Source organism: Colletotrichum fructicola (genome assembly GCF_000319635.2).
Source record: "Colletotrichum fructicola Nara gc5 chromosome Unknown KSG_Nara_v1_contig01, whole genome shotgun sequence".
NCBI lineage: Eukaryota > Fungi > Ascomycota > Sordariomycetes > Glomerellales > Glomerellaceae > Colletotrichum > Colletotrichum fructicola.
Window position 1 is genome coordinate 6,362,205 of NW_027094051.1, and position 24,172 is coordinate 6,386,376.

Sequence of the window (24,172 nt, forward strand, 5' to 3'; positions counted from 1 at the left end):
CGGTACGATATCCGCCCGTCGCCGTTGCAGACACGGAGCTGGGTGGGTCCAAGCCGGCGCACAATGGTCATGTCGGCCTCCGATGAACACCGACGTCAACTTATCGGCCCGCCCGGTCTCAGACTAAGGTATCTAACTCTCAAGCTATGAGTGGCAATTGGGCTCAAACTCCGCAAAGACGTCGCCAAGATTCTTCTGGCTCCGCTGCGCTTATGACAACGCATACTGACCGGTTCAAGTCGTAGAGACATCATTCCATCCATCGAAGGTCTTGACTCAGGTTTCCTCCACTTCGATGAGTTTCTAACGCTCCGCCAACGCGTTTACGTGACGCCGTCGTCTGCTGCCTGGGCCTAGAGACATCTCGTAAGCGAAGTGATGCATCTTTCCAGTCATGCAATTGGCATATAAAACCAAACGGTGCTGGACCTATTGCTGTTCTTAAGCATCTCACAATACTCTCACCAACATCAGCATCAAACACGAACATCAACTCAAACATCACTCAACATGTCGAAGGTTCTCACCGTCTTCGGAGCCACTGGAAACCAGGGCGGCTCCGTCATCAAGGCAGTCCTCGCAGACCCCGTTCTCTCCAAAGAATTCAAAATCAGGGGCGTCACCCGTGATGTCTCCAAGCCCGCCGCGCAAGCTTTGGCTGCCAAGGGTGTCGAAGTAGTCGCTGTAGGTCATTCTCCCCGGAATTATTTTTGGCCTGCTCCCTAACAACGTTCTAGGCGGACATGTCCTCAAAGCCGTCCCTCGCCGACGCCATCAAGGGCTCCGACACCGTCTTCCTCGTCACCACGCCCGACTTCATGTCCGGCGGCGGCACCCAGGAGCAGGTCCACGGCAAGAACGTTGCCGACGTCGCTGCGGAGGCTGTCGTCAAGCATCTGATCTACTCGTCTTTGCTCCACGTTACGGACACGACCAATGGCCGCCTCAAGCACGTCGTCCACTTTGACGACAAGGCAGAGGTCGAGCGCTACATCCGCGCCAAGGGTGTCCCGAGCACCTTTGTTCTGCCGGGGTATTTTATGAGCAACTTTACTGCGCTGCAGATGATCCGAAAGGGCGAGGATGGGGTTTACAACTTGACGTACCCCGTTGGTGATGGGGCCAAGTTCCCGCTCATCGACACTGAGTCTGACGTTGGTAAGCTTTTGCACTCAGACAGGCTTGATTGTTGTGCAACAGATAGCTGACAAGTGACGAATGTTCCAGGCACGTTCGTCGTCGCCGCCATGCGCAACCGCGACTCGGTTCTCGGGAAGCAGATTCTTGCTGCGGCGGACTACTACACCCCGTCGCGCATCGTCTCCGAGTTCCAGGAGGTTACCGGAAAGACGGCTCGCTTCGTCCAGATTGATGCTGAGACGTACAAGGGCTTCTTTCCTGCTCCCATGGCTGACGAGATGTTGGAGAACCATTTGTTCATTGGGGAGCCCGGATACTACGCTGGCAAGGATCTGAAGGAAAGTCTGGATCTGGTCGGCGGTGTTGGATTGAAGCCCACGTCCTGGAAGGAGTTTTTGAAAGCGAACAAGGCTGCTTTCCAGTAGACACAATGACTTCTATATAGGCAAGTTGTTGGTAACAAAGAATCTCAAAATCACAGAATAAAGTTCATTGATAGGAGGCCTCCTTTCTTTCGTAGTTCTCCTTTACTTCTCCCAACCGCCAGACGTTGGGAAGCCTCCCGCAGCCACTGCCACCCCCTCCTGTTGGCTCAGTGACATTCCGAGTCGCCTCAGGAGCTGCTAAATATACGCACAGAGCTTGGGCCCCAGACGTGGTGGCTTCAGAAGGAAGTCTGATGATCCGCGCTATCGCGGTTTTAGTCTGGCAAACAGTCTTCCTTCCATCGCGAGTCCTGACCACGCCCAATCAGGTTTAGTGGCCGGTGAAGCTAGCAACAAGTCGTCGCCGATGCGCATCTTAGTCTGTCTGAAGTTCTCATGATCCAATCAAGCCACTGCATATCCTTCGCAAGGGTGCCGTGTGCTAAGAGTCGCGCAAAGACAATGCTACTCCTTCATTTCAGCTTTTTTCGGCCGAGCTGGGCATAGGGCTGTGTTGAAACCAGCTGCAAAACATGCCCCGATTGAGCATCCCGCCACCCAGGCAGAATAACAAATGGGATCCAGCCACATCACTGCTTCAACTTGCTTATTCCAACTTTTCTTTTTTCCCCTCCCTTTTTTCGCTTCTTGAAAATTTTCTGTCGTCTTTCGCGTTTGTGAACTGTCATTTCTGATCAAACCTTCTCCATCCCTCGACTATCTAAGACTGTGTCTCAACTCCACGAGAGATTCGGCTCCCGGCTCCCCACGATGTATCGCGAAATCCTCGGGCTGGCATACCTGGCCGCGATCGCCTCCGCACAGTGCTACCTGCCCAACGGCACCAACCGGGCGAGCACTTCAGACGTCGGGAAGAACACGTACAAGCCTTGCGACGGCAACGGGCACAGCATGTGCTGCAACACATACACGGGCGATGTGTGCCGGGACGGGTTCTGCTGGAACGAGAGCGGGAGGGTGCTGTGGCGCGAGAGCTGCACCGATCCGACGTGGCAGTCGCCGAAATGCCTGAAGCTGTGTATCGACAGCACGATTAGTAAGGAGCCAAATCCTCGTGGGTTGGAGAGCGGCAGCTGACGATGTGTTTACAGAGGTGGATGCGAACAGAACTCAGGCGCAGACGGATATCGTGGTGACGCAGTGCGCCGACGGGACATATTGTTGTGGGAACGCCGATCCGGCAAGGAAATGTTGCCAGGCTGGAAAAGGTGTGCGCGTCGTCAATGGCCAGGTGGTCGCGTCATCGTCGACAACATCGTCTGCTACAGCATCGGTGACGACATCAGCTTCAACTGCAGACTCTTCGACTTCAGTCGAGACAACGACTGCCGACACATCTGCGGATACATCAGACTCCAGCCCGGATAGCAACCGAGCTGCAATCATAGGAGGTGCTGTGGGCGGTACCGTGGGCGCGCTGCTGCTCATTGGAGGCATCGTGGCGTTCATGTTGCACCGGAGGAAGCAGAAGACTGTTACTGAGGCTACCCATCTTGGTCTCGTCGGTGGTTCTGGGTCAAATGCGTCTGTGACTGGAGGAGGGGACGGCGTTTACTTCAAGGAAATGTCGGCGGATCAACAGCGATTTGAGTTGTATGGAGGAACACCACCGGTAACTCCTGCTCCTTACCTTAGGTAAATGGGGGAGCATTTGCATATCAGGGTTGTAAATATTGTGGCTATTCATTAAAGCGACGTTGAACATTCATATCATGGTTGTGGATCTAGAGTTCCTTCTCACGAGATCTAGGGGTCTCAAGTCAGATGGTGTGACTGGGAAACAATACTCACCTGAGATCTCATGTGAGAGAGGTATCTGAGGCAGGTACTCCCAGCCTGCACCTTCCTCACTGCCTTCCTGGTATTGACAAAAAGGTTTGCTTGCTGACGCTAGGATCTCACCTTTGCCTGGCCCAGCTGTGTGAAAACTTCTCTTCGGTCAACCTACCTCCTTCTTTCTTTAGCAAGATAGCCAGCCAAGGCAAGGCAAAAAACACGTTCACCCACAACAAAGACCCCCCTCCCCCTCTGTTAACAGACATCGCAACCATCTTCACACATACACGCAACCCACCCGAAGCCAATGTCAAACGCCAGCTAAGATGGTTAAGATCACAGAGCTTCCGTGTGAGATCATCACAGAGATCTTGGAACAAGGTACTGCGCGCAGCATTATCGCTGCAGCCCACTCTTGCCGCTACATTCGCAACTGCTTCTTCGAGCGCCCCAGTCTTGCAGGCCGAGCAGTTCTGCGGCAGATCCCTGAGCGGCTGCTTCCATATGCAGTTGCAGCGCTCTATGCTGATACCTTGCCAACCCCCCGAACGGAGGCAATGGTGCACGATCTCATCGACAAACTCTGTCCTGCTCTCATACCCGCTTCAATTTCCCTCGTCCGATTCCTTGGCCTTGGAAATCTCTCCAAGCTGGAGGACCGTCACAACATCATTCACGCCATGGCACTTGACTATGCCAACGAGGCCAGGGACTTTATGCAGACCACAAACATGCGCGTCCCAAGTCCTGGCACCCTTCAGCTGTCGGAAAACGAGTACCTCCGCTTCTGCCGGGCATTCTACCGCGTGGAAATCTTCCATTCCGTCGAACGCCCCAAGCCTGTTGGGCCTTTTCGGCCTCATGCCTGGAATGATGGCAAATATTACCTCGATGCTATCCCAGCGTATGATCGAGAACAGATTGCCTGCGTCCTGGAGTATCAAGAGAGGCTGCTCCTGAACAGTAGGTTGCTCTTGTTCAAAGTCTACAGAATTACTGGCGCTAACAGATCTGCATCAGGCGTGCAGGAGGTGCTCGCACACGATGTTGCGATGGGGCACATCGGCGTCAACTATGTGAGGGCCCACGACGATAATGTTATTCAAAACTGGGTGGGTACTTTACATCATAAAAAAGATTCACGATGTCGAATTTTTGCATACCTTGTCAAGACGCTACCTGTCTGCATACATTCTGGTCACTTGGATGCCAGCTAATGTCACGTCTCAGTTGGCCCTTGGATTGCGCTTTCTTGTCAAGATTACTGGCGACCTTTCCTATGATGAGAAGAAGCGGCTTCTGCACTCCAACTATGGCCCCGGCGAATTGATCGACCTTTGGAAATCAACCGATATGGCCCGCAACTGGCTCGACGTGGATGTCAAGTTTGCGGACGACCCTTGGATCCGGAACAAAAACGGAAAGCTTGTTCATGTTTTCAGACGCAGTGTGGACGCGATGGACCTGGATCGCGGCCCTCGGGAGGCCTTCTTGCGTTCAATTCTGGGCCCGACGCCGATCGACTTCATATCTTGCCATGGGCTGCGGGATCGCGCCTACGTGCTGTGGGACATGGATCGTCTCGTCCAGCTTGAGGCAGGTTGGACTCGGGCAGCACCCACTGGCTCACCGGATACCTTCCAAATCTTTGTGGACGAGCCGCAGCCGTCTCGCTTATCACTCTCTCTTCGGCGGGCGCCAGCGGACAAGGCTTTGGAGGAGTCATTCCAGGCCCGTAAGGAGATTTGGGACAAGGGAGGCTCTGGCTATTGGAGCGCCGACGACCTCAGCAAGGTTGTGTGGGGCGGAGAGAGATGGGCTCCTTACGAACTTCCTGAGGACTGGTGAATGGGAAATGTGGAAGTCTGGATTCAGGCAAGGTGTTGCCAAGTTGGTGTAGAAGATGTTTGTGTAGTATCGACCCTACGGGTAGCTGCCTCATTTGAATAGTTAACAACATACCAACAAACTTCGCTTCGACGAGTATTTGATAAATCGTGCCGTCTGGTTCCCCCTCCCCCCCCCCCTTCATCTTCACCCTTCTCCTTCGTCCGTCACCCGTATTGGTCGTGGTCGTTCCTGCCTCTTGGTGGGTTCGCACCTGCCTCAACCAACTGCCAGATTTTCACCTTTGCTTCGGACTTGGGGCCGACCTATCTCGAGCTTTTCTTCCCCCTTCTCCCACTTTGACCAGAGAACGTGTGGAATCTCTTTCCTGCCATCTACAAGCAGCGACGCCTTTTCGCTCAGGAGAGATCTTCCGCACTCAGCATCGCGAAAGACTACTGTCAGCCATTCGCCAATCATTCCCTCTTCACTACAAGACGACGACGACGACGACGACGACGACGACGACGACGACGACGACGAAAAGCAACGCTGATCGTTCTTTCGAGACTTCCGCCTCCAACTTCGACGCGGGTTTCTCGTGATTGGCAATTATCCAATTATCTTTCTCATCTCCACGCGAATCACGCGAAGGTCTTTCCTACTTGCGGGCGTTTGGATAGCGATTCCAAGTCCACGGCAACACAAACAGCCCTTCGGTCAGTTATCCGTTCTTATTCTTCTCCTTCACAACTGACAATACCAGAGGCGACGGCTAGATACAGATGTGCTTGTCAGTATCGCTAGACTTTCACCTCCCGTTCGATCTTACTTTCTGTCCGTCTTGAGAATCCCCCGCCTCCGACGCGGCCAGGCAGACTTCTTTCCTACTCGCAATCGCAAGATTTCTGGGCTGCGATTTCGATTCCGCGACGAGAATCACACTCAGTCACCCATTCTTTACTCATTTTCCACTTGCGACGACAAGCGACACTATCAGTTACGAAAAGACCACCCAGTTCACTGTCAGTCATCCGTCTGGTATCTCTCCCTCTCGTCACTGACAATATTAGCGACGATTACCAAAAAGCTACGTTCTCTTCGACGACAAGATGGCTTCCATTACCGACTTGCCTCGAGAGCTCATCGGCGCAATCGTGGCCGAGGTCAGCACACTTCAGGATCTCGACAACCTGATGAGAGCCTCGCGTTGCTTCCTCCAAGCCGTCCACGCGTGGCCAGCCATCCCCCACATAGTCCTGCGCCGCCAACTCCTCATGGAACTCCCTTCGGGCCTCATGACCTGCGCGATAGGTATCGTTGAAGCCGGCAACTTGCCTCGCCCACGATCGTCCAAGCATGCCGGCAGGGCCATGTCGAAGGTCCTCTATCAAGTGGCCCACGACCCTGGTCACAGCTTGAACCTGGTCTCAACTCTTTGCTTCAAGTCTCTCATCAAGATAAGGGACATGCACAAAACTATCCTGAGTTTAGCAAACGCAATGGCACAAGATGCTTGGAAAATGCTCCGAGATGTGGATGGAGTGGTTTCAGGAGACTTGGTTCTATCGGGACGAGAGCAACATCGAATCACCAAAGCTATCTACGAAACGGAACTACTTTCGACGGTTTTTGGCGACGAGAGCTGGGAAACAGCAGACTTGGACGTCTTTTACGGTGCAGACGGAGATATTTATCTCGCGACTAAGAGCTCTTGGGAAATCGAGGCCATTGGCTGCGTCTTGGACTTCTTTGAGAAGAGACTGTTTGAGGGTAGGTGTTGACTCCAAAAGCTTTTCACCAAAGACACAACTGCTAACAGCACGCCAATTGTGGACAGTTGCGCTTGACGTCTTCACTCACGATGTTGAATTTGGCTGGTCCAGTTTTGATTACGTACGTCGGGGAAGCGATAACGGAGACACGATGATGTTGGTGAGTCTCCAGCTTGCGCGCTGATGTGTTTGTTCAGCCCATCTTACAAAGGCATTCAACTAGGTCTCAGGTGGTGTGAACTTTATTCACCAGCTAATTCAGGAATCTTCATACCAAAAAAAGCGCGACATGCTTTGGACCAAGCACAATGACTCAGATGCAGTGCTGATTAGTATCATGCTTGCGGAGTTCTCCCGCTCACCCCTCCGACAACCCAGTTCACAGCAGCTGGCGATCTGGTACAGAGAAGAATACCCGCAGGCTGGAGAGGATCTTGACGACAAAGGCCCTCAAATGGCCTTTGATCAGACTCTGCTGGGGCAGCCTCCATTCTTTCACCCAATCTACGCAGGACAGAGGGAGAGGGGCTATGTCTTTTGGGACGCCAACCGCCTCATGGCAAACAATCACAAACTCCTCAACCTCGTCAAGAGAACCCTGCCTACCACCAATCAGACCTGCCACCTGACTTCGCACGGTATGGTATATCAGGATAATACAGCAGCTCGTCTCTTGGCGATGGAAGCGAGCTGGGACGAGCGCGCCGCCATTTACGAGGAAGGCGGCAGAGGCTTCTTGAAAGATGGGGACTATAACGGCATCGAGTGGACAGGAGAAAAGATGAAGAATTCACATGGAGAGCAAGACAAAACCAGCGACGAAGATAGCGATGACGATGAGTAGCGACGGCAGGCAGGGAGGTGCAGTGGCGGCTGAAGATGAACCAATACCCTCTTGGAGAACGATGCATCCCATGGTAGACCGGAATGAGCGCATCTGACCGCCGTGATAATTTCACGGTTATTGTAGGATAATTATCGCGCAGACAATTGATTCGCACACATATCGGCATGCTTTCGGACGCTTCGCTTGCAATATCATCTCGTGAACATGGAGGCTGACGTGGAGCGACACAGAACAACCACCCGCATTTCATCTCGCGACCGGGCCAAAACATCACCATATTATCATATGTCGTCAAACCCCCAGTGCATCATCACATGTATTCCCCAACATCGCTTCTGTAGGCTTAGTCATCACTGGCTCGATGATGCACGCGGTTCTTCTTAACCGGATGAGGGGAAAGATCTGAGGGCGTATCAACCCCGCGCCAGCCGGCGCTGGCGGCAAAGCCAAGAGGGCATCTCCTCATTCCTTCACCTCACCTGATTTGAAATCCACGTCATCACATAGGCCATCTTCAAATTCATGTCCCAAAAAACCGCGATGTCTTCAACGCAATCCGAGCGCGCGATGGAGGTGGCCCTCGCCATCCCGGAGCTGCTCGAGTCCATCCTGGTGCACCTGGACATGACCACGCTGCTCGTGTCTGTATCGCGCGTTAGCAAGTCATGGAAGACGCTGATGGACGCGTCGCCGGCGATTCAGCAGGCGCTCTTCTTCAAACCGGTGGTGGTGGCCGCTGCGCCGTCGCGGGATCCTGACCATGATCTCGACGACGACGACAAGGGGGCTGGTGGAGAACAAAGAGATGCTGCTGCTGGGACGAGTTGCAAGCGCGCCCGCCCGGTGATCAACCCGCTGCTGGCGAAAAAGTTCGACAAGTGCTTCTTCGACTTTGGACAGACGTACTCGCTCCACCGGCGGGCGAACTCCTTCTACGAGATGCCGTGGTCGCGACAGCCGATCCGTGCGGTCCAGGAGATCTGGGGAGGTTGGAGCCAGCTACGCCCAGCGGACCTCGACGCTGAGACGGAGCAGTCCGAGAAGGAGTGCCGTCGGCGGTTCACGCGTCGCGGCGCAAGCTGGCGGCGGATGCTCGTCTCGCAGCCGCCGCCGCCGTCGCTGGGTTACATCAAGTTTGACATCTCGGAGATGCCCACCGAGGGCCACAGGGTCTGGAGCGCGGCCTTGAAACCAGGATCCGACGAAGCTGGGCTGCGCATGGGCCAGCTGTTTGACCTCGTGCAGGACGAAGTCGGGCACCACGGGCGGCACTCGCTGTGGTTCCGGGTGCTCTGGGGCAAGCCGACGAGCAGCTTCGCGATCTCGCGCGTGAAGGAGACGTTTGAGCGGTTGATGGCGGAGACGCACGTCGTGGTGGAGCTCATGCACGCGGACGACACGTCGCTGCCGAACCACCCGCAAGACCCGGCTGACGTGAGCGTGTTCGACGAGGCGTTCCGGTGTGACGAGCACACCGAGGTGAAGGTGCACACCGAGGAAGCGCTGGTATATCCCCCCGAGTTCCCCGAGTTCGACGGCCGTTTTGTCATTTGGCACTGGAAGCTGCTGGAGCACGAGCGCAATTCGGGCTAGGGTTGCTGGTCTGGCTGAGCGTGGAAGTAATTTGCGGACTCGGGAAGTGGGGTTGCCAGGGGTGGTTCTCGGGCATTGTTTCCGTGGATCTTTGAACTTTCGAGAACCCTTCCATCTTGGCGACTGAAGAGAGGTTGTACTTTATTTTTCTTTGAGTTTGTCGGTATGAATTTGGGGGAACTACGATGTTGTTACTGAAGTGTAGGTTGCGTTTCAAACATTGTCATTTTACGGCATGGCGAGCATACGACGTCTACAGTGTATTTTACTAGCAGCTATGTCTGGGTTATAGGGGACGCGTGGCACTCGTGGCTGAGAGCTATTCGATCATGTGTGTAAAGTACAAGGCAAGGATAATGATTAAGTTGTGATGATCAGTCTCTTGGTGTTTTTAAGAGATCCTCTCTAACAAGCAAATGCCCAGGATAACCGTTTTTCCTGTTGCTTTGTCGATGGACCTTGTGTAGTGAGAGGCCTATCACGGGCGATATCAGACGATCACTGTGGCTCCACACGATGTCTAGCCCCTGAACACATAATTTGACTCATGTGGTGGGTTTGCTTGTGGCTACCAGTCCAATGATTGTTTCAATATTTTTTTCATGCATTAAATCCGCTTTCGTCTACTTCACACAGCCCCGTTACAGAATCAGCCTTAACCGACCCTACTTGCGCGCTCCATATCTTCCCCAAATTACCCCTTGATTGCTACCTTAGTCCCAAAGTCGTGGTAGGCCTCGTCCTGTAAGCCGTATCGTTCCGCGTATCTCTTCGCCCCCCACTCGTGTACGTGAGTGCGCTCAGCAGGTCCAGACGTAGGTGCACTTGGTTCCCACGGGAGTGCAGCTGGTCTTGCCCTGGTTGCCCTCACCGGAGAAGTGTCCGTTGTTGTTGCCGCAGACGAGTTGAGGGCTGGTGTACTGGGTGTCGACATCGCAGGTCAGGTCGCTCTTGCAGGTTCCGGAGAGGTTCCAGGTGTCGGCGGCCAGAGCCAGAGGGGCCAAGAGAGCGATGATGGTGGCGAACTGCATTTTTGCTGTTGTTGATGTGTAAAGTTGCGTTGAAAGATTGGTAGTTTTTGGAACGAGGGACTGGAGTTGAGGTGCGTTGTCGATGATGGTCATTTAAAACCAAGAGCCGTTCGAGGCGAGCAGTATTTATAAATATTTCCTCTTTCACCAATTCTTACGCATCCATCCTATGCCCCTTGATGTCGTATCAGTCAGCGGCCTCGAGGCATACAGTATGTATCAAGGCGGTCTGGGGGACATCTGGGGCTTTACCGAGCCTGACTCGTAGACGTAGATCATAACTTGCTCTGTAGTCGGAAGGCCCTGTCTGTACGTTTGTATTCAAAAGTGGCAAGTCGAACGGCTCCTAAAGCCGTTACCGAGTCATGGGATGGAGTCGTCTAATAAGGGAGTCGGTCGTGGGCCGACGGGATACTTTGTGGGCACCTCGTTTTGCTCACTGTGCTGTTAGACTGATGGGCTATTCGGGGCAAGGCGGTGCCGGGGCTCCGTCACAGCAGACGGAGTAGTCCGAAGGACGGAATGCGACAGCTTCGTACATATTCTCAATGCGGTACGACACCTTCGTATAATCGGACTCAAGGTTTTCCCGAAAATGGAATTTCTCGAATTAATGGCATTCGTACGAAGAAAAAGAAAGATTCGCAAGTAATATAATGGTCGCGGCAATGGGAGTCCTGGTTAGGTATTTTTCACCCGAGTTGCTCGCAAGATAGAAAACAGTGTCTGCCCACTAATTCTCCAGACTCACAGTCTCGCAGGGTCTGATAGGTAGGTGCTGGTTGTTTATGTGCAGGTGTAACTTCGCTGCAACCTTCGACAAAGGAGACACAGAACAACGGCATCCAGACATTTTGTTACGAAACTTTTATCAAAGCTTCACACTCACTTTTTGGACTTTTAGTCTGAACAATCCGTGTACTCTAACAAGCACTACCATAATAGAAGAGCAGGTAGTGGTCGACATTTTAGAAACAAATCTTGATTTGCAAACTCCGACTAATTCAAAAACTGGTCTGATCCGTCATTCATGTACTGAAGTGTCCTCAATCACCCCGGCAAGCTCTCAATCTAGCACATCAAGAAACCACCCGTAGCAGCCCCCTTGTGAGTCATGATACCACAATAGTAAACCTGGGGGTTTCCATCGTAGCTGGTATCCCCATCTTTGAAGTAGAAGACAACTCTCTCATCCCCCTGCTTCACGTTGTTCTGGCCACCATTGTACGGGCTTCCATTCTTGAGTGGGAACTCATAACGGCTGTCATCCGCGGGACAGTCCTTGGGAAAGTTGAGTTTAACCCCCTTGGAGTCGTTGTTGGGGAACGAGTGTGGGTATCCGTTTCCTGAGGTGATGTTAGGATACAGGGTGGAAGAAGTAGGGGATGAACAGAAGGAAACTCTGAGAGAGTTCGGAGACGTACGGCCAACAGTTTCGTCCACGAGGTGTAGATTGGTGCCATGCTGCGCGGCGAGATAGATTTCATGTCCGCTGTAAGTCTTGTCTCCGCACTTGAATGAGCTAGAAGAATCGGGACCATTGTGGAGCTGGATTTTCAAATGATCAGCGTTGCTCTTCTGAGCTTGATGGTTTCCGAAGATGCCTTACGTCGATGGGCGCATTGGACGGAACTCGAGCTTCGAGCTCAGACTGCTCAGTTGGAAGCCCACTGGCTACACCGAGGAGGACGAGGAGAGACGCGGAGCTGGAGAATCTCATTTTGACGATGGTGAAACTTAAGAGGTAAAGTTTGTTGTTCGTGAGAGGTAGGTGATAAGTAAGTAAAGCTTTATTGTTTTGAGCTGTTGGTGAATGGTGATTATGATTGAGAACTTGAAGAGATGCTCGGAGGCTTTTATGTTCAATTACTGCTATGTATCACCCTCTCTGCTTACACGCTGTTCAGCAGACAATCGTCGATCCAAACGCAGAGGTAAGTCTCCCCAAAGTCTTCGTCACCCGAATAAAGATAGGAACATTGAGGAAGTTGTTCGTGAGAGCTGAGAACGCTACTTGACATGGCGCAGTAACAGGCAGCGCGTCTACAACTGCTGGCCTTGGGCCAGGCAGTGTTAATCCTGAATCAAAGACATTCGCTGATCACATCGTCCATCGCCGACAACTTTCAGCCTAGATGCAAGACACTCTCGCCCTGAGATAGGTTACTTCATCGCGAATTCAATCACAGAAACATCGCGAGGCTGAGAATGCATCGCCCGATGCCGTGAATCCTATTTCTGGGCTCGATGAAACATCGGCGCCCGATTGACGTTGATGGATTAGGCTGCACTGTCGATCTTTACCATTGTAACTTGAACGTCCTGTTGGCTACCTAAAAATCGACCCCAGACTTTCGGATTCCGCCTCCGTGTCTGAGCTGAGCCTTATCAGCTAGCCCCCGCGTGTCTTTGAACAAATTGATTTAGAACCCCAATATTACTCAGAGTCGTCATTGTATCGGTCCATGTATCATTGGTCAGAATGTCTTAGTGAACCGCAGGATGCCTTGTGACGTCAGTGAGGCCAAGTGACTCGGGGGCGATAAATAGTGGGGCTGCGCCCGACCCATCGCAGCTGATTGAGAAACAACACGACATTTATATCACAAAGTCATACGTCTCGATCACTGCCCGAAAGAACACCAGAGCACAGATTTCTTCCTGCACTTCAAGAGTATTACGAACCATCATGTCCGACGATTGGTTTTCTTCCAAGCTCGCCCCGGACGGCAGCGTCGAAGACGGATGCCATCCCCAAGAGGCACAGGCAATGAAAGACTACCTGCACCAGAAGACAACTGCAGCCGATGCCGCTCGAGCCATCACCCACCCTATCGTGACTGCCGACAACCCTGGGGAAGACCTCGTCCGCCTGTGGGGATTTCTGATGGACTCTCTCGTGGAACTACCACCAGAACACGTCGAGCCACTAGTAGAGCTGCTCAAGGCAATCGAGAACCTCCCAGAGCCTGACTTTACATTTCTAGACGAGAACAAGCGGCCCCCTGAGAAGCTGTGGAAGGGTCTCCCGGGTTTCGGCAACCTATGGTCCGATTCATATCAATCTGGGAGCTGGAGGAAGGCTGCCGCGGCGGCTAAGGGGTCGGAGCGTGACGCGCTGCGAGACACACACGTCAGAAAGGCAGAGGTTGAGGCGCGGTTGGTCACGCATGGCGTTGGCGGCATCCCAATTGGCTGGGGTTACGAGGTTGTCGCCGACGCCTTGGAGAGCAGCAACGCACTGCTTGATTTTGAGGTGGCAGCTGCGGCAAAGTGGCTCGTCATCTGCGGCCAGCGGTTCCGAAAGGGAGCGGAGGATGCTGAGGAGAGTTGGGCTTTGAAGCCCCATGTTACGGCATCGACAAATACCCCTTCTCAGGATCTCTCGAAAGCATCCTGGGACCAGAAGCTGAGTTTGGAACGATGGTCGTGGTGGGAAGGGCGCCTGAGGGAGTTGCAGGGGGAGAAGGGAGTTGTTCAGCATGCAGCGACGACGGCGCTCGGGGCCATGAGCAAGACATCCCGTGCGCAATCGTGAATGAGGCAGATGGATACAGAAAATAGGCAGTTGCAATAAACAGAGATCAGGTCATGAGAGTCTATGCAGCACCATATCGCAGTTCCCCAAACCGGCGAAAACAATATAGACATCGCAAACGAACACGAGAAATCGGAAGCCGCAGCTGTAGAGGTAGATAGCATAAGCTACTTTAAATTCCTGATAAGTGCACTTAATCGAGAATGGGAATTGCTGTCCTCGAGGAGAGCTAGGAGTGTTTTGAGCTTCCATGCTGAAGGAAAAGGAACGAAGCCGGCAAACTACGAACGACAGGAATTTATTGGGCTTTCATTCACGCATGGGTGGTAAACAATACACCAACCTACACTGGTAATCCCATCCACTAATTATGTTTTGCTTTCAATGACCACAACACGGTGTGGAGAGTAAGCAATTCAGGTAAAGGCGAGTCGAAGGTTAGCATCAAGTTTCGCTTCATTACTTCAGCAGTTATGTATATACGTGAACCACATGGCTCTGTTCACAAGCACATCATCAGTATCACTATGGTCAGACAAGACAACCGATCCGAGGATCGATGAACGAATCCTTCTCCGCATTTGTTCCAGCCTGCTTCAACCTACGGCACACAACGAAATAAGCAACGTCAATAATTGGTCGAGTTCCAGCGCTGCAGCTGCAGCATCACCTATGTGTACCCATGCAGTCATCTTGTACTATATTAGGAACCAATGAGATCCAGACAATTTATCAAGTCAATTGGTTCCGCTGAGCCTGATTGAGAAACCCACCCCATATCATTCTCTTTTTCTCCCATTTCTACCAACTGTTTTCTTTGCGCATCCCTCTCATTCTTCAGCCTCTTTCGTTCAGGTTTGGATCACTCCTTTACCCGGTCTTTTATTGCACGAGACATCCGTTGTTCCCTTGTAAGCCTACACCGGCACAATGGATGAAGTACGGTCATCCATTCAGTCCGACGATACTTTGAAATCTGAGATCAGTAGCCTATGCAGTCCATCAATCTGCGATGATTCGATAATTGAAGAGCAGACCGAGCTCTTTCAGGACAGCAAAACCTCCGAGGACCACACGGCTTCTCACAGCCAACTACCAACCGAGGAAAAGAAAGACAATATATCGATCGAGACGTCGGAGCTGATCTGCGATGACACGGTTTTTCCTCTTCATCGTAGCAAATGGGCAGCAATCGATTCGTTCAGCATCTGCATCCTGGGCGTCGGAACCTCCCTCATCATCGGAGTCCTCATCTTTCTGAGCTACATTTGGAACGGTTCCATGCGGGCCATGGCTGGAGATAACATGGAGGAATCCTTTTGGAGTCAAATCGTGTTCTCCGACTGGACGTCTAGGACCGTCACCGTCGCTGCTGCTATTCTACGCATCTGCCTCTCCCTTCAAATGGGCGTGTTCACTGCGATGATAGCGTCTCTCATGATTGAGAAGTCCGGCGTTTCCCTTAATGTCGCTCCGTCGATCGCTTTGTTAAGGGCAATGCCAGCATCACCCTGGTCGCTATTCAGCTGGACAGCCCTTTCGAATCCATGCCGGGATGGTATCATATACAAGATTGTCATTGGAATATCGGTGCTTTTGGCAATCACGTCTCAGTTCGCCTCGACAGCGCTGCTAACCGACTTCTCTATGGTTAACGTCACCGGTTCACGCACGACGTCCGAAATTTCGTACGCCGAAAAGCCGTATCTTGGTTACGTCATGAAGGCTTCTAAAGCGTGGAGTATGCAGCCGGGGACGTATTCACGCTTTGCGGAGAAAAGGATAGATCTCAAAGAGTCACGATCCGAATCAGCAACGGACTATGAAGACACTGGTCCTGTTACTCGCGCGATCATGCCCTTCTTCAGCGAGTCGCAACGAACCGGTTTACGAAGATATGATGGGCCCGCCGCCGTTCTCGATTCCAGAGTATTCTGCATGCTGCCTGTCGTCCGCAACCTCACGTTCGAGTTTCCATTCCGGCACCTTCTGGACACGACCGACACCTTTGGATACCATAGTGAGTTTCTAATACAGGGAGAATTCGGTTTAGAAGGTCCCTTCGCTCAGGTATCCAAGTCTCCCTGGGATCGCACCTGGTCTTTCAACTGCATAGTGTCCGCTGGCAAAACGGCCAAAAGCGCAGCGGAGCCGAGACCAACAGATGAACTAGAGAATTTCTCGATCTGTTCAATATTTTCCACCAACCCAGGCGAACCTTTCCTCCCAGTCGATTTTGTTCATCGCTCTCCCCCGCCTACATCATTTTCCAATTTGTTCCTCATGTTCAAGAGTACCGGCACCGAGGATCAATGGATTGAAGCGTTGCAAAACAATACATTTGCCAACAAATCCGACTCCGAAAATTACACATGGGGCGTGAATGCCGAAGACTGGAAAGGAAGTAATGACGGAATATGGGCAGTCATTCGTGCACCTCAAGATCTTCGCCGGGCCAAGGATCCAAGTAATGTTGGCATTTCGATGAGTGCGTGCTTTGCACATCTTGACGGTGACTTGAAGAATGTTAGCGTGTCCAGCAACGCCAATGGGGTTGAGGCACCTGGACGCCTGGAATTAGACAACATCACGATCCGATACAACACGGATGCTATTCGAAAGCAGTACATATGGTCGACCAACATGTCTGCTGATGCAAGGGGCATACTGACGCTCGACTCGCAAAAAGCCCTCGGGGAATCTGTCCTTTCCTCGTCAACAACGTCTACGATATCTTTCCGCGGAGTTGCTGCTGGACTTCCCTTATTCAATACGCAGCCTTGTGCTGCTCTTCGAGTTGATGGGAACACGTCACGCGCTGTACACTACGCTCATGCCGCCCTCTTCCAGGACGTCATGAAACAAACGGGAAGGCTTACGGAGGCCTTACAGGCGATCTTAACGGTTACGCAGCAAATGGAATACTATGAGTGGTCTCGGAGCTTCACTCAGCGTGCACCGGGCTCATACATAATAGCTGAGGGGAAGTCGATACCCGTGCGATGGATAGGATTCAGCGTGGTTGTAAGCATCATATGTGTTCACTTCATTCTCCTCATTATCACAACAGCACTATTCCTATACTTTACGGAGGCAACATGTTTGGGAAACATTTGGATGTCTCTGAGTCAAGTCGTGTCGGTCGAGACCGCAGATATTGTTCAGAGTTCGACTTACAGAATGGACAGCGAGATTAAGAGGGTCATTCAAGAAAGAACGCCTTCGGCAAGAGGTATGAGGCTGAGGCACAGAGTTAGAGTGACGAAGAATGAGGAGAGTGGGAGGGACGAGTTGTTATCTTTCTGAGCCCCGGGGATCGTTGATCCCGTGTCATGTATAGCACTGAGGCAGATAAAAAGCTCATGGACTATTTACCCCTACTTGCCTGCTAGGAGCCACTTTCCGCCAGTCTTCCGTAACTCGCCTCCGATACCAGACGGCACCAACCGATGATCATCCTTGTCCACAGCAGACTCCCCTCCCTGAAACCGGCTCTCCATTTCAGCTTTTCCCCTAGCATTGATAGCAAAGATCGCCGGCAAAGTTGAGCTTTTGACAACGGCAATGTCGGATGTAGCGGTTTCAACAACAACCAGGACGAGGAAGATGATGGAGAAGAGAGTCTGAGCTGCCAAAAGCGCCAACCAGGGCCAATGAACATCGACATATACTTCAGATTGCAACGCCTCGCCGATCACGTTGGAATTCGCACCCAGAAGCCTGCTCATGAACGTCAATTTTGTGGCCAGAAATTACGCGGAAAACAGTCCTTGTTACTCACGAATTTGTCAGACCCATCGCAATGTTCCGCGCCATTCCACCTACGGCATCTTGCCAATTGCCAGCATGTCGGATACCTTGTAAAAGCATGGCACTTCCATCCTTGATGCTATTGCTTCCCACGTCAACAGTCAGACTTGGTAATGAATCGTTCAAGAGGGTTCGAATTCCAGCAGCCCCTGTTCCGCCGAAGATGTACTTGTTGCCTGCATCCAGTGGCGAGGTAAGATAGCTGATATTCCCACTTCCGCCGTTAGGCCATTCAATGTCCCCGCTGCTAACCTCAGTATGTGACATGACTCTCTTGACTGAGATATTGTTGTTTGTTACAGCGGCATTATACGTGTTGATGCACCAGTGAAGGATCACTTCGCTCACATGAACTTCTTTCCTGCCAGAGCCGGGTCCATGTATGGCAAAATAATTGTAAAGAGAAGCCTCTTCCATCTGGGTGCCTTTGTACGACAACGTCGGCCCGGGTTCAATCAAGACAGTTGAGTAGCCATGAGTAACCCCAAGCGCAATCCCGTTAGTTAAACTAATGTTTGTTCCTGGTGCCTGGTTTCTCTCTGGCACTGCGATTTCCGCAAGATGTGTCACGTCTGGGAAGCGGCAAGTCAGCGCAATAGCACACGTAGGGAGGTAGCGCAACAGGAGCATCAATATATCGCTCACGACAAGTTCAATGCCACGAACAACAGAAAACACAGAAATCATCCGAAGGCAACTCACTTGTGACATGATGACATACAGCCAATGTGCTAAATTGAGGCCATGTGCAATTGCTTGTACTGCATTGAGGCGCTTTGAAAGAAATCGGTTCGGTGACTGGCGAGAACAGCCCTTTGGAAATCCCCCTTGCGGGAGCAGCCATTATGCTTCCTGTCGATTGTCGGACTTAGTCTCAGGCTTCAGGGCCGGTAATCACAGTGAATACTTGGCATTCACGGTTATGAGCATACTTATCGAGTTTTGATGAGCGGTTTCCCAGAAATAGTACGGCGTTCTCCATGCAGCTGCGCTCCCCTCGGAGGTGATTGTCACATTTCGAGATGGATAGGTGACGGTAAACTGCGTGAGTGTCGATGTGGCAATGGCCGACGCGAGCAAGAGCGCAGACAGAATACCAACAATCCTATTTAAAACTTCAGTAATCACTTCCCTTTTATCTAAAGACCTAGACTTACCATCCTTTGGTACGAACAAGCAAGCCGAGGCTACCCCACGGACCTCTCGATGCTTAATCAAACATATCAAAGTCCGTAAGAGGCCGAGGTTTTTTCTTGAACCAAGCCCACTTGCTTTGTGAGAGGCCCTCCGATACAGGAATCAGGAATGCTGTCCTTGCGATCGTGGAAAGAGCGGCTATGATGGTGTTGAGTGTGATGCCAGATGGCCATCTGGGAAGAGGCTTCTGGTTGAATTCCTTAAGGACGAGGACCAACGCCGCAAATGCTATAAGGCTGATGATACACCACAAGATCTCTTGCCACCAGTCCTTCAGTATGCTTAGCGATCTTGTCGACCTTCGTGGCTCGGCGCCGGCTCCTTTCGGCTCGTGGCTACTTGATCCTGATTCTTGCGGCTCGAGACCATGATCGTTATTGATGGCAGCATCAGAGCCCTCATGAACACTATCCCTTCGTATAGCAGTATCGATTAGGGGTTCGTTGGCTGCTTCAGTGTTGTGTGTCGGGACAGGCTTTCGCGCGATACGCTGCGCGGGGTTGCGAGCAATGCCTTCGTCGTCCATCGTGGTCATGGGCTCCCAGTCTGCGTGCGCAGCCTTCCTCTGGCGTCGCAAGTATTGGAGGTCGCGTCCTTTTATGTGCCACATTCTATTATACTATCTTAATTCTGAAGGAGGGCACACGGAGCCGATGTAACTGGTTCGCTTAGAGTCTAGATGCAGAAGGTCCATACGGCCCAGTTTGCTGACTTTGCCACAAACACCTGGTGAAAGCCTTGAGCTGAAAAAGGATTCATCGCGTACGGCGCAGCCAGTAACGGGTACCTCTTGAATGGTATGCTTATGGCCTATCAATTTATTAAGACGGGACAAGAGTAACGCATGTCAGCTCTTGGCAGGCCAACCCCACCATTTGATTTGCCAAGACAAGGCAACGACAAGAAAGTGCACAAATAACCCCGCGTATGAGTATACGTTAACAGGTTTGACTTTTCAGGCTGGGCTCAGATGTAACATTTCATCGATCACGATTCTATAAGTCTGTTATATTCTCAAATTCTCCAGGGCTGCATACAAACTATTCCTTCATAAAGCTACCATTCTCTGTCAAAGAATGTCAGAAGACTTAAGTAGACTTGGTACACTGAAACTCAATAGTAAATGGCCTGTTTACTCAACAATGTCGAAGTCTCAGACCCTACCTCGTTTCTGCCACTTGAGCTCGTTATCTTTCCCAGAGATGGAAGGCTCATGTCGCCCTAAGTCATGGTCTAAATCATCTAGATTCTGGAATTATTGCAAACATGTCCGAGAGTATAAGTTGAACGCCTCCTATGAGCAATCTAATTACAAATCCACTCGACACTTCATCATCTCGGGACCGAAAAACCGCAGGATACCAACCCCTGTCACCCCTAGCCCCGAAGTTTCCATGTTTTCTAGCACACGGCCCATCCTTCATGTAACAGCCACTAGCGTTGACAAGGGACCAGAGGCTTTTCACAAATAAAGATTTGTGGTTAATCCTACTCTTAAGGAGCTCGAATCGCACAGAGGTCAATGCGAGACTTCCAGGAACTACTGCTCTAATGGGTGTGTAGCTTCAGCAACCATCCCACACCAATGCACCCGAGAGCATAACGGAAACTCAATTCCCCCATCGTCGGATTCGGATTTCTCGAAATCTCCAGCGCAGGCAATATTTCTCCCTTATGACGCCAATTACTCTAATTTGTGTAACCGAGTACTCGGAAACCATGGAACTTCTTTTTCCAAAAGGCAAAGGTGCGAGTTTCTTTAAAAAAACCAATGTCTCAAGTCAGCTTCTCAGCCTCAACGCTTGGCCTCCTCGTACCCAGTCAGAACCACACCTTATCTTTACGCCTGACACCCTGCGAAAGATCTGTCAATGAGAAAAGAAGAAAAGAAGAAACAATTGTCTTTAGCGCGAACGGGCCGTAAACAACGCCAACTGCGCATACGTGTAAGCGCTGCTGCGTTGGAAGGCGCGCTACTTTAGACCGGGCCTCCCAACCCGCCCCCGATTCCCTGGTGCCGATCCTCGCGCGGGGAGGTCAATCCACGCAGCCGAGCGGGCCGCAGGTGAGACGGCCCTCCTCTCGGCGAAAACAACACACAACACGAAGTTGTGAGTCCTTTTCGTCATGCGCTGCGCTATTGCGTTGTTACCTGCCGGTAGGGGTAGTTTGGATAGATCATGTCTTAGTTGATTTGGCATTTCGCATTTGTGGTTCGGTGCTTATAAGTCATGAGGTCTCCCCATGCATCTAGTCTGCTCATGTTGTCACTTTCAACGAGAGCAGTTTTCCTTACTTGTAGTATCAGGTCTGAGCGATACTCAACACCATGCGGCACCACCTTCTCCTCTTCGCCGCCGCTGCCACGGCAACAGCGAAGCATGGCAACGACACGAACTCGCCAAAGTTCCCGGCACCGTTCCCGTCGCCGTTCCCGGTAGCGACGATATCCTCCGGCGTAGTGCAAGGGTTGGCGACGTCTCTCCCCGATGCGCCGCACGTCGTGAACAAGTTCCTCGGAATCCCGTATGCGGCACCACCGGTCCGGTTCGCACTGCCTCAGGCGCCAGAGCCATGGATGAGTCCCTTTAACGCGACGGCCTTCGGGGCGTCTTGCTACCAGAACTTTGTCAACAACTGTAGGGACTACCTTGCTCTCTCGTTTGTGTTTGGGGCCATGCACTGACAAGACCGCAGCCGTTGCAACTCGACCCGAGGTCACGGAGGCGCTCTACAACAACCCGCCTGCGCCGGAGAGCGAAGACTGCTTGAAGATCAACGTCTTTGCCCCTGCTAATAGGTCTCGTAGAAATAACAGCTCGCGCGCAGTGCTGGTCTTCATCCCCGGCGGGGCGTTCCAGATTGGCAACGGCAGAGCCGACCTGTCCGCCTTTGCGGCGTACGAGAACATTGTCGCCGTTGCTTTCAACTACAGAAACAACAGTTTGTATCACCGTATCAGGACCGACTTCTGCGTATGCTGATCAACATACAGTCTTCGGCTTCCCCGCCTCCTCCCAGATCCCCGTCACAGAGCGCAACCTCGGTCTCTACGACCAACGGCTCGCCCTCGACTGGGTCCAGAAGAACATCGCCGCTTTCGGCGGCGACCCGTCCAAGGTCACGATCTGGGGCCACTCCGCCGGCGCCACCTCCGTCGACTACCTCCTCCGCTCCTACGGAGAAAATGACACAGCCTCGGTCCCCTTCCGCGGGGCCATCATGCTCAGCGGCCAGAGCACCTTCGGCCTCGCCGCGGCTAGCTACCCCACCAACGGCCCGATGTGGGCGGGCATCGCCGCGGCGGTCGGCTGCGCCAACGCGACGGACGTGCTGGAGTGCATGCGACGCGTGCCCGCGCAGACCCTCGTCGACGCACAGCGCGCGACGGGCATCCTGACCGGCCCCGAGCGCGACAATGTCACGCTGCCGTCGCTGCCCGTGGAGGCGTGGGAGAGCGGGCAGGTCGCGCAGGTGCCGCTGCTCATGGGGACGGTCGCGCAGGAGGGGCGGGGGCTGATCAACGACGGGATCACGCTTGATCTGTTCTTCAACACGTACTTGCCGCCCACGCTCGTGATGGCGGCGGCGAGGGAGGGGATTGTGGCGTCGTACCGGGCTGATTCAAGTCTGACTACCGATTTTGATATCGCAGCTGCGATTTACACCGACTACGTCTTTCAGTGTGTAAGTGTCTTCCCTCATCCTCGAGACTCAGGTATAAGATGGATGGGTACTAATATGATGGCCACAGCCGGCGGCGTTACTCGCGCAGACGGCCGTCTCGCTTGACATTCCGACGTGGCGGTACTATTTCAACACGACTATCTTGAACATGGTGCCCGATAATCTCGGCTTTCTCGGCGTGTTCCACGGGTCGGACCTATTCCTGCTGCTGAGCATTCCCGGCAGATCAAACTACACGCCTCAGCAGTTTGCGGTGTACGAGTATCTTCGCGACGCCTTTGCGAGGTTCGTCAAGGAGCCGACGAACGGTCCCGGGTGGGCGGCTGTCGGGTCGGATGCTGCTCCTCTTGACGTGGTCGTTCTGGGCGATGTCGGCAATGATAAGGCGGTTGTGACGCCGTATAATAGCACGCTTCTGGATGCAAGATGCGCTCTGTACCAGGGATATTATCCGATCCTGCAAGCTGTATTGGGATAAGGTTGGAGAGACATGTGTATTGGGTAGATATGTGCAGATAGAATAGACCGCCTAATTTTCCAGTGTCCGCGCGGCTATCTTTCCTGTGCACTTGAGTACTCCTATCGAAGACGATAGCAGCAACTATAACAATAACGTCGACGACGAAGGACGACGACGAAGGACGACGACGAAGGACGACAACAACAGCAACGATAATAGCAACGACAATAGTAACGACAACAGGAATGATAATAGCGACTATACCGGCAACGGAAATAGCGAGCACACAGCAAAAGTAGTCGCTCTAGCATGGGAAAAGTAGGTGGTCTCTAACTGAGATTTGCGAGCTCTCGACGGATGTGATTTTTCCACGATATCGCTGCGTCTTGTCTGCGGCTTTCTTTTTCCTGCATGTCAATCTCGCATCCCATCCGACAATGACGAGTGTTTGAGACCATTGATGACAGATGATGGCTGCGCGAATGTCACTTTGAGACAAGCTTAAATCAAAGACTTTCGAGATGCACAACGGTTTCCCTGAAGGAGTGTGTGTGTGTCAGCAAACGGGAAGGTGACACTCGATGACAGCGGCGCCAGGACCCAGAGCTTGGAAGTTGCAGCGCGTCTTCCAGGGCCCCTCCAGCTGTGGCTCCCGCTACCTGCAGCCAATCAAAACGAACGCATCTGGTCCAACGAGGTCGGCTGATGCGGCACCCGCAGTGGGTCCTTGAGGTGGAGACGGAACTCAGCAGGTGCAGCCGGCGGTTCGGAGGGCAGCGATTGAACTGGACTGGCGAGACGGACCCCAACTGGAGGGAACCAGTGACTGGAGCCGGGGCACGCGGGCTGCTGCAATGCGAGGCTTCAAGGCTGCATCGAGACGAGTTCGCTGCGCAGTGAGGTGGCCACCCCCGGCGACCCAGGACCTTCCTGGTTGCCTGCGCCGCTCTTCGCCTGCTTCCTGCCTCTCGTCTTCTGCCTTGATTCAGCGAGAGAGAAAAAGGGGTGGGCTGGATGACTCTTGTTTCTCTGGTTCTGGTTCCTC

General features: G+C 52.6%; 11 protein-coding genes across 11 annotated transcripts; 8 read left to right on the plus strand and 3 right to left on the minus strand.

Annotated features, from left to right (window-relative positions):
- Positions 1-510: 510 nt before the first annotated feature.
- On the plus strand, positions 511-1,565 carry CGGC5_v001793 (NmrA-like family domain-containing protein 1; the record flags this gene model as incomplete). Its single annotated transcript, XM_032023923.1, has 3 exons — positions 511-684; positions 738-1,158; positions 1,228-1,565. The coding sequence occupies 3 exons, from the start codon at positions 511-513 to the stop codon at positions 1,563-1,565; spliced, it is 933 nt and encodes a 310-aa protein (XP_031879368.1).
- A 771-nt stretch (positions 1,566-2,336) lies between these two features.
- CGGC5_v001794 (uncharacterized protein) lies at positions 2,337-3,225 on the plus strand (the record flags this gene model as incomplete). The annotated part of the gene is made up of 2 exons (XM_032023924.1): positions 2,337-2,622; positions 2,678-3,225. The coding sequence occupies 2 exons, from the start codon at positions 2,337-2,339 to the stop codon at positions 3,223-3,225; spliced, it is 834 nt and encodes a 277-aa protein (XP_031879366.1).
- Positions 3,226-3,688: 463 nt separating this feature from the next.
- Positions 3,689-5,210, plus strand: CGGC5_v001795 (uncharacterized protein; the record flags this gene model as incomplete). The annotated part of the gene is made up of 3 exons (XM_032023925.1): positions 3,689-4,325; positions 4,383-4,474; positions 4,593-5,210. The coding sequence occupies 3 exons, from the start codon at positions 3,689-3,691 to the stop codon at positions 5,208-5,210; spliced, it is 1,347 nt and encodes a 448-aa protein (XP_031879387.1).
- Positions 5,211-6,301: 1,091 nt separating this feature from the next.
- CGGC5_v001796 (uncharacterized protein) lies at positions 6,302-7,808 on the plus strand (the record flags this gene model as incomplete). Its single annotated transcript, XM_066150886.1, has 3 exons — positions 6,302-6,962; positions 7,012-7,085; positions 7,350-7,808. 3 exons carry the CDS (start codon positions 6,302-6,304, stop codon positions 7,806-7,808), a joined length of 1,194 nt encoding a protein of 397 aa, XP_066009622.1.
- A 543-nt stretch (positions 7,809-8,351) lies between these two features.
- Positions 8,352-9,404, plus strand: CGGC5_v001797 (uncharacterized protein; the record flags this gene model as incomplete). Its single annotated transcript, XM_032023927.1, has 1 exon — positions 8,352-9,404. The coding sequence occupies one exon, from the start codon at positions 8,352-8,354 to the stop codon at positions 9,402-9,404; it is 1,053 nt and encodes a 350-aa protein (XP_031879365.1).
- Positions 9,405-10,204: 800 nt separating this feature from the next.
- CGGC5_v001798 (uncharacterized protein) lies at positions 10,205-10,435 on the minus strand (the record flags this gene model as incomplete). Its single annotated transcript, XM_032023928.1, has 1 exon — positions 10,205-10,435. The coding sequence occupies one exon, from the start codon at positions 10,433-10,435 to the stop codon at positions 10,205-10,207; it is 231 nt and encodes a 76-aa protein (XP_031879389.1).
- A 1,071-nt stretch (positions 10,436-11,506) lies between these two features.
- Positions 11,507-12,155, minus strand: RNF1-2 (Guanyl-specific ribonuclease F1; the record flags this gene model as incomplete). The annotated part of the gene is made up of 3 exons (XM_032023929.1): positions 11,507-11,781; positions 11,860-11,983; positions 12,045-12,155. 3 exons carry the CDS (start codon positions 12,153-12,155, stop codon positions 11,507-11,509), a joined length of 510 nt encoding a protein of 169 aa, XP_031879390.1.
- A 969-nt stretch (positions 12,156-13,124) lies between these two features.
- CGGC5_v001800 (uncharacterized protein) lies at positions 13,125-13,973 on the plus strand (the record flags this gene model as incomplete). Its single annotated transcript, XM_032023931.1, has 1 exon — positions 13,125-13,973. One exon carries the CDS (start codon positions 13,125-13,127, stop codon positions 13,971-13,973), a length of 849 nt encoding a protein of 282 aa, XP_031879395.1.
- A 930-nt stretch (positions 13,974-14,903) lies between these two features.
- On the plus strand, positions 14,904-17,279 carry CGGC5_v001801 (uncharacterized protein; the record flags this gene model as incomplete). Its single annotated transcript, XM_066150887.1, has 1 exon — positions 14,904-17,279. One exon carries the CDS (start codon positions 14,904-14,906, stop codon positions 17,277-17,279), a length of 2,376 nt encoding a protein of 791 aa, XP_066009758.1.
- Positions 17,280-17,350: 71 nt separating this feature from the next.
- On the minus strand, positions 17,351-19,506 carry CGGC5_v001802 (uncharacterized protein; the record flags this gene model as incomplete). Its single annotated transcript, XM_032023933.1, has 6 exons — positions 17,351-17,693; positions 17,755-18,355; positions 18,486-18,635; positions 18,716-18,888; positions 18,941-18,970; positions 19,052-19,506. The coding sequence occupies 6 exons, from the start codon at positions 19,504-19,506 to the stop codon at positions 17,351-17,353; spliced, it is 1,752 nt and encodes a 583-aa protein (XP_031879404.1).
- A 1,803-nt stretch (positions 19,507-21,309) lies between these two features.
- Positions 21,310-23,449, plus strand: BCHE-0 (Cholinesterase; the record flags this gene model as incomplete). Its single annotated transcript, XM_032023934.2, has 5 exons — positions 21,310-21,619; positions 21,678-21,923; positions 21,976-22,667; positions 22,735-23,102; positions 23,209-23,449. The coding sequence occupies 5 exons, from the start codon at positions 21,310-21,312 to the stop codon at positions 23,447-23,449; spliced, it is 1,857 nt and encodes a 618-aa protein (XP_031879317.2).
- Between the last annotated feature and the right edge of the window lie 723 nt (positions 23,450-24,172).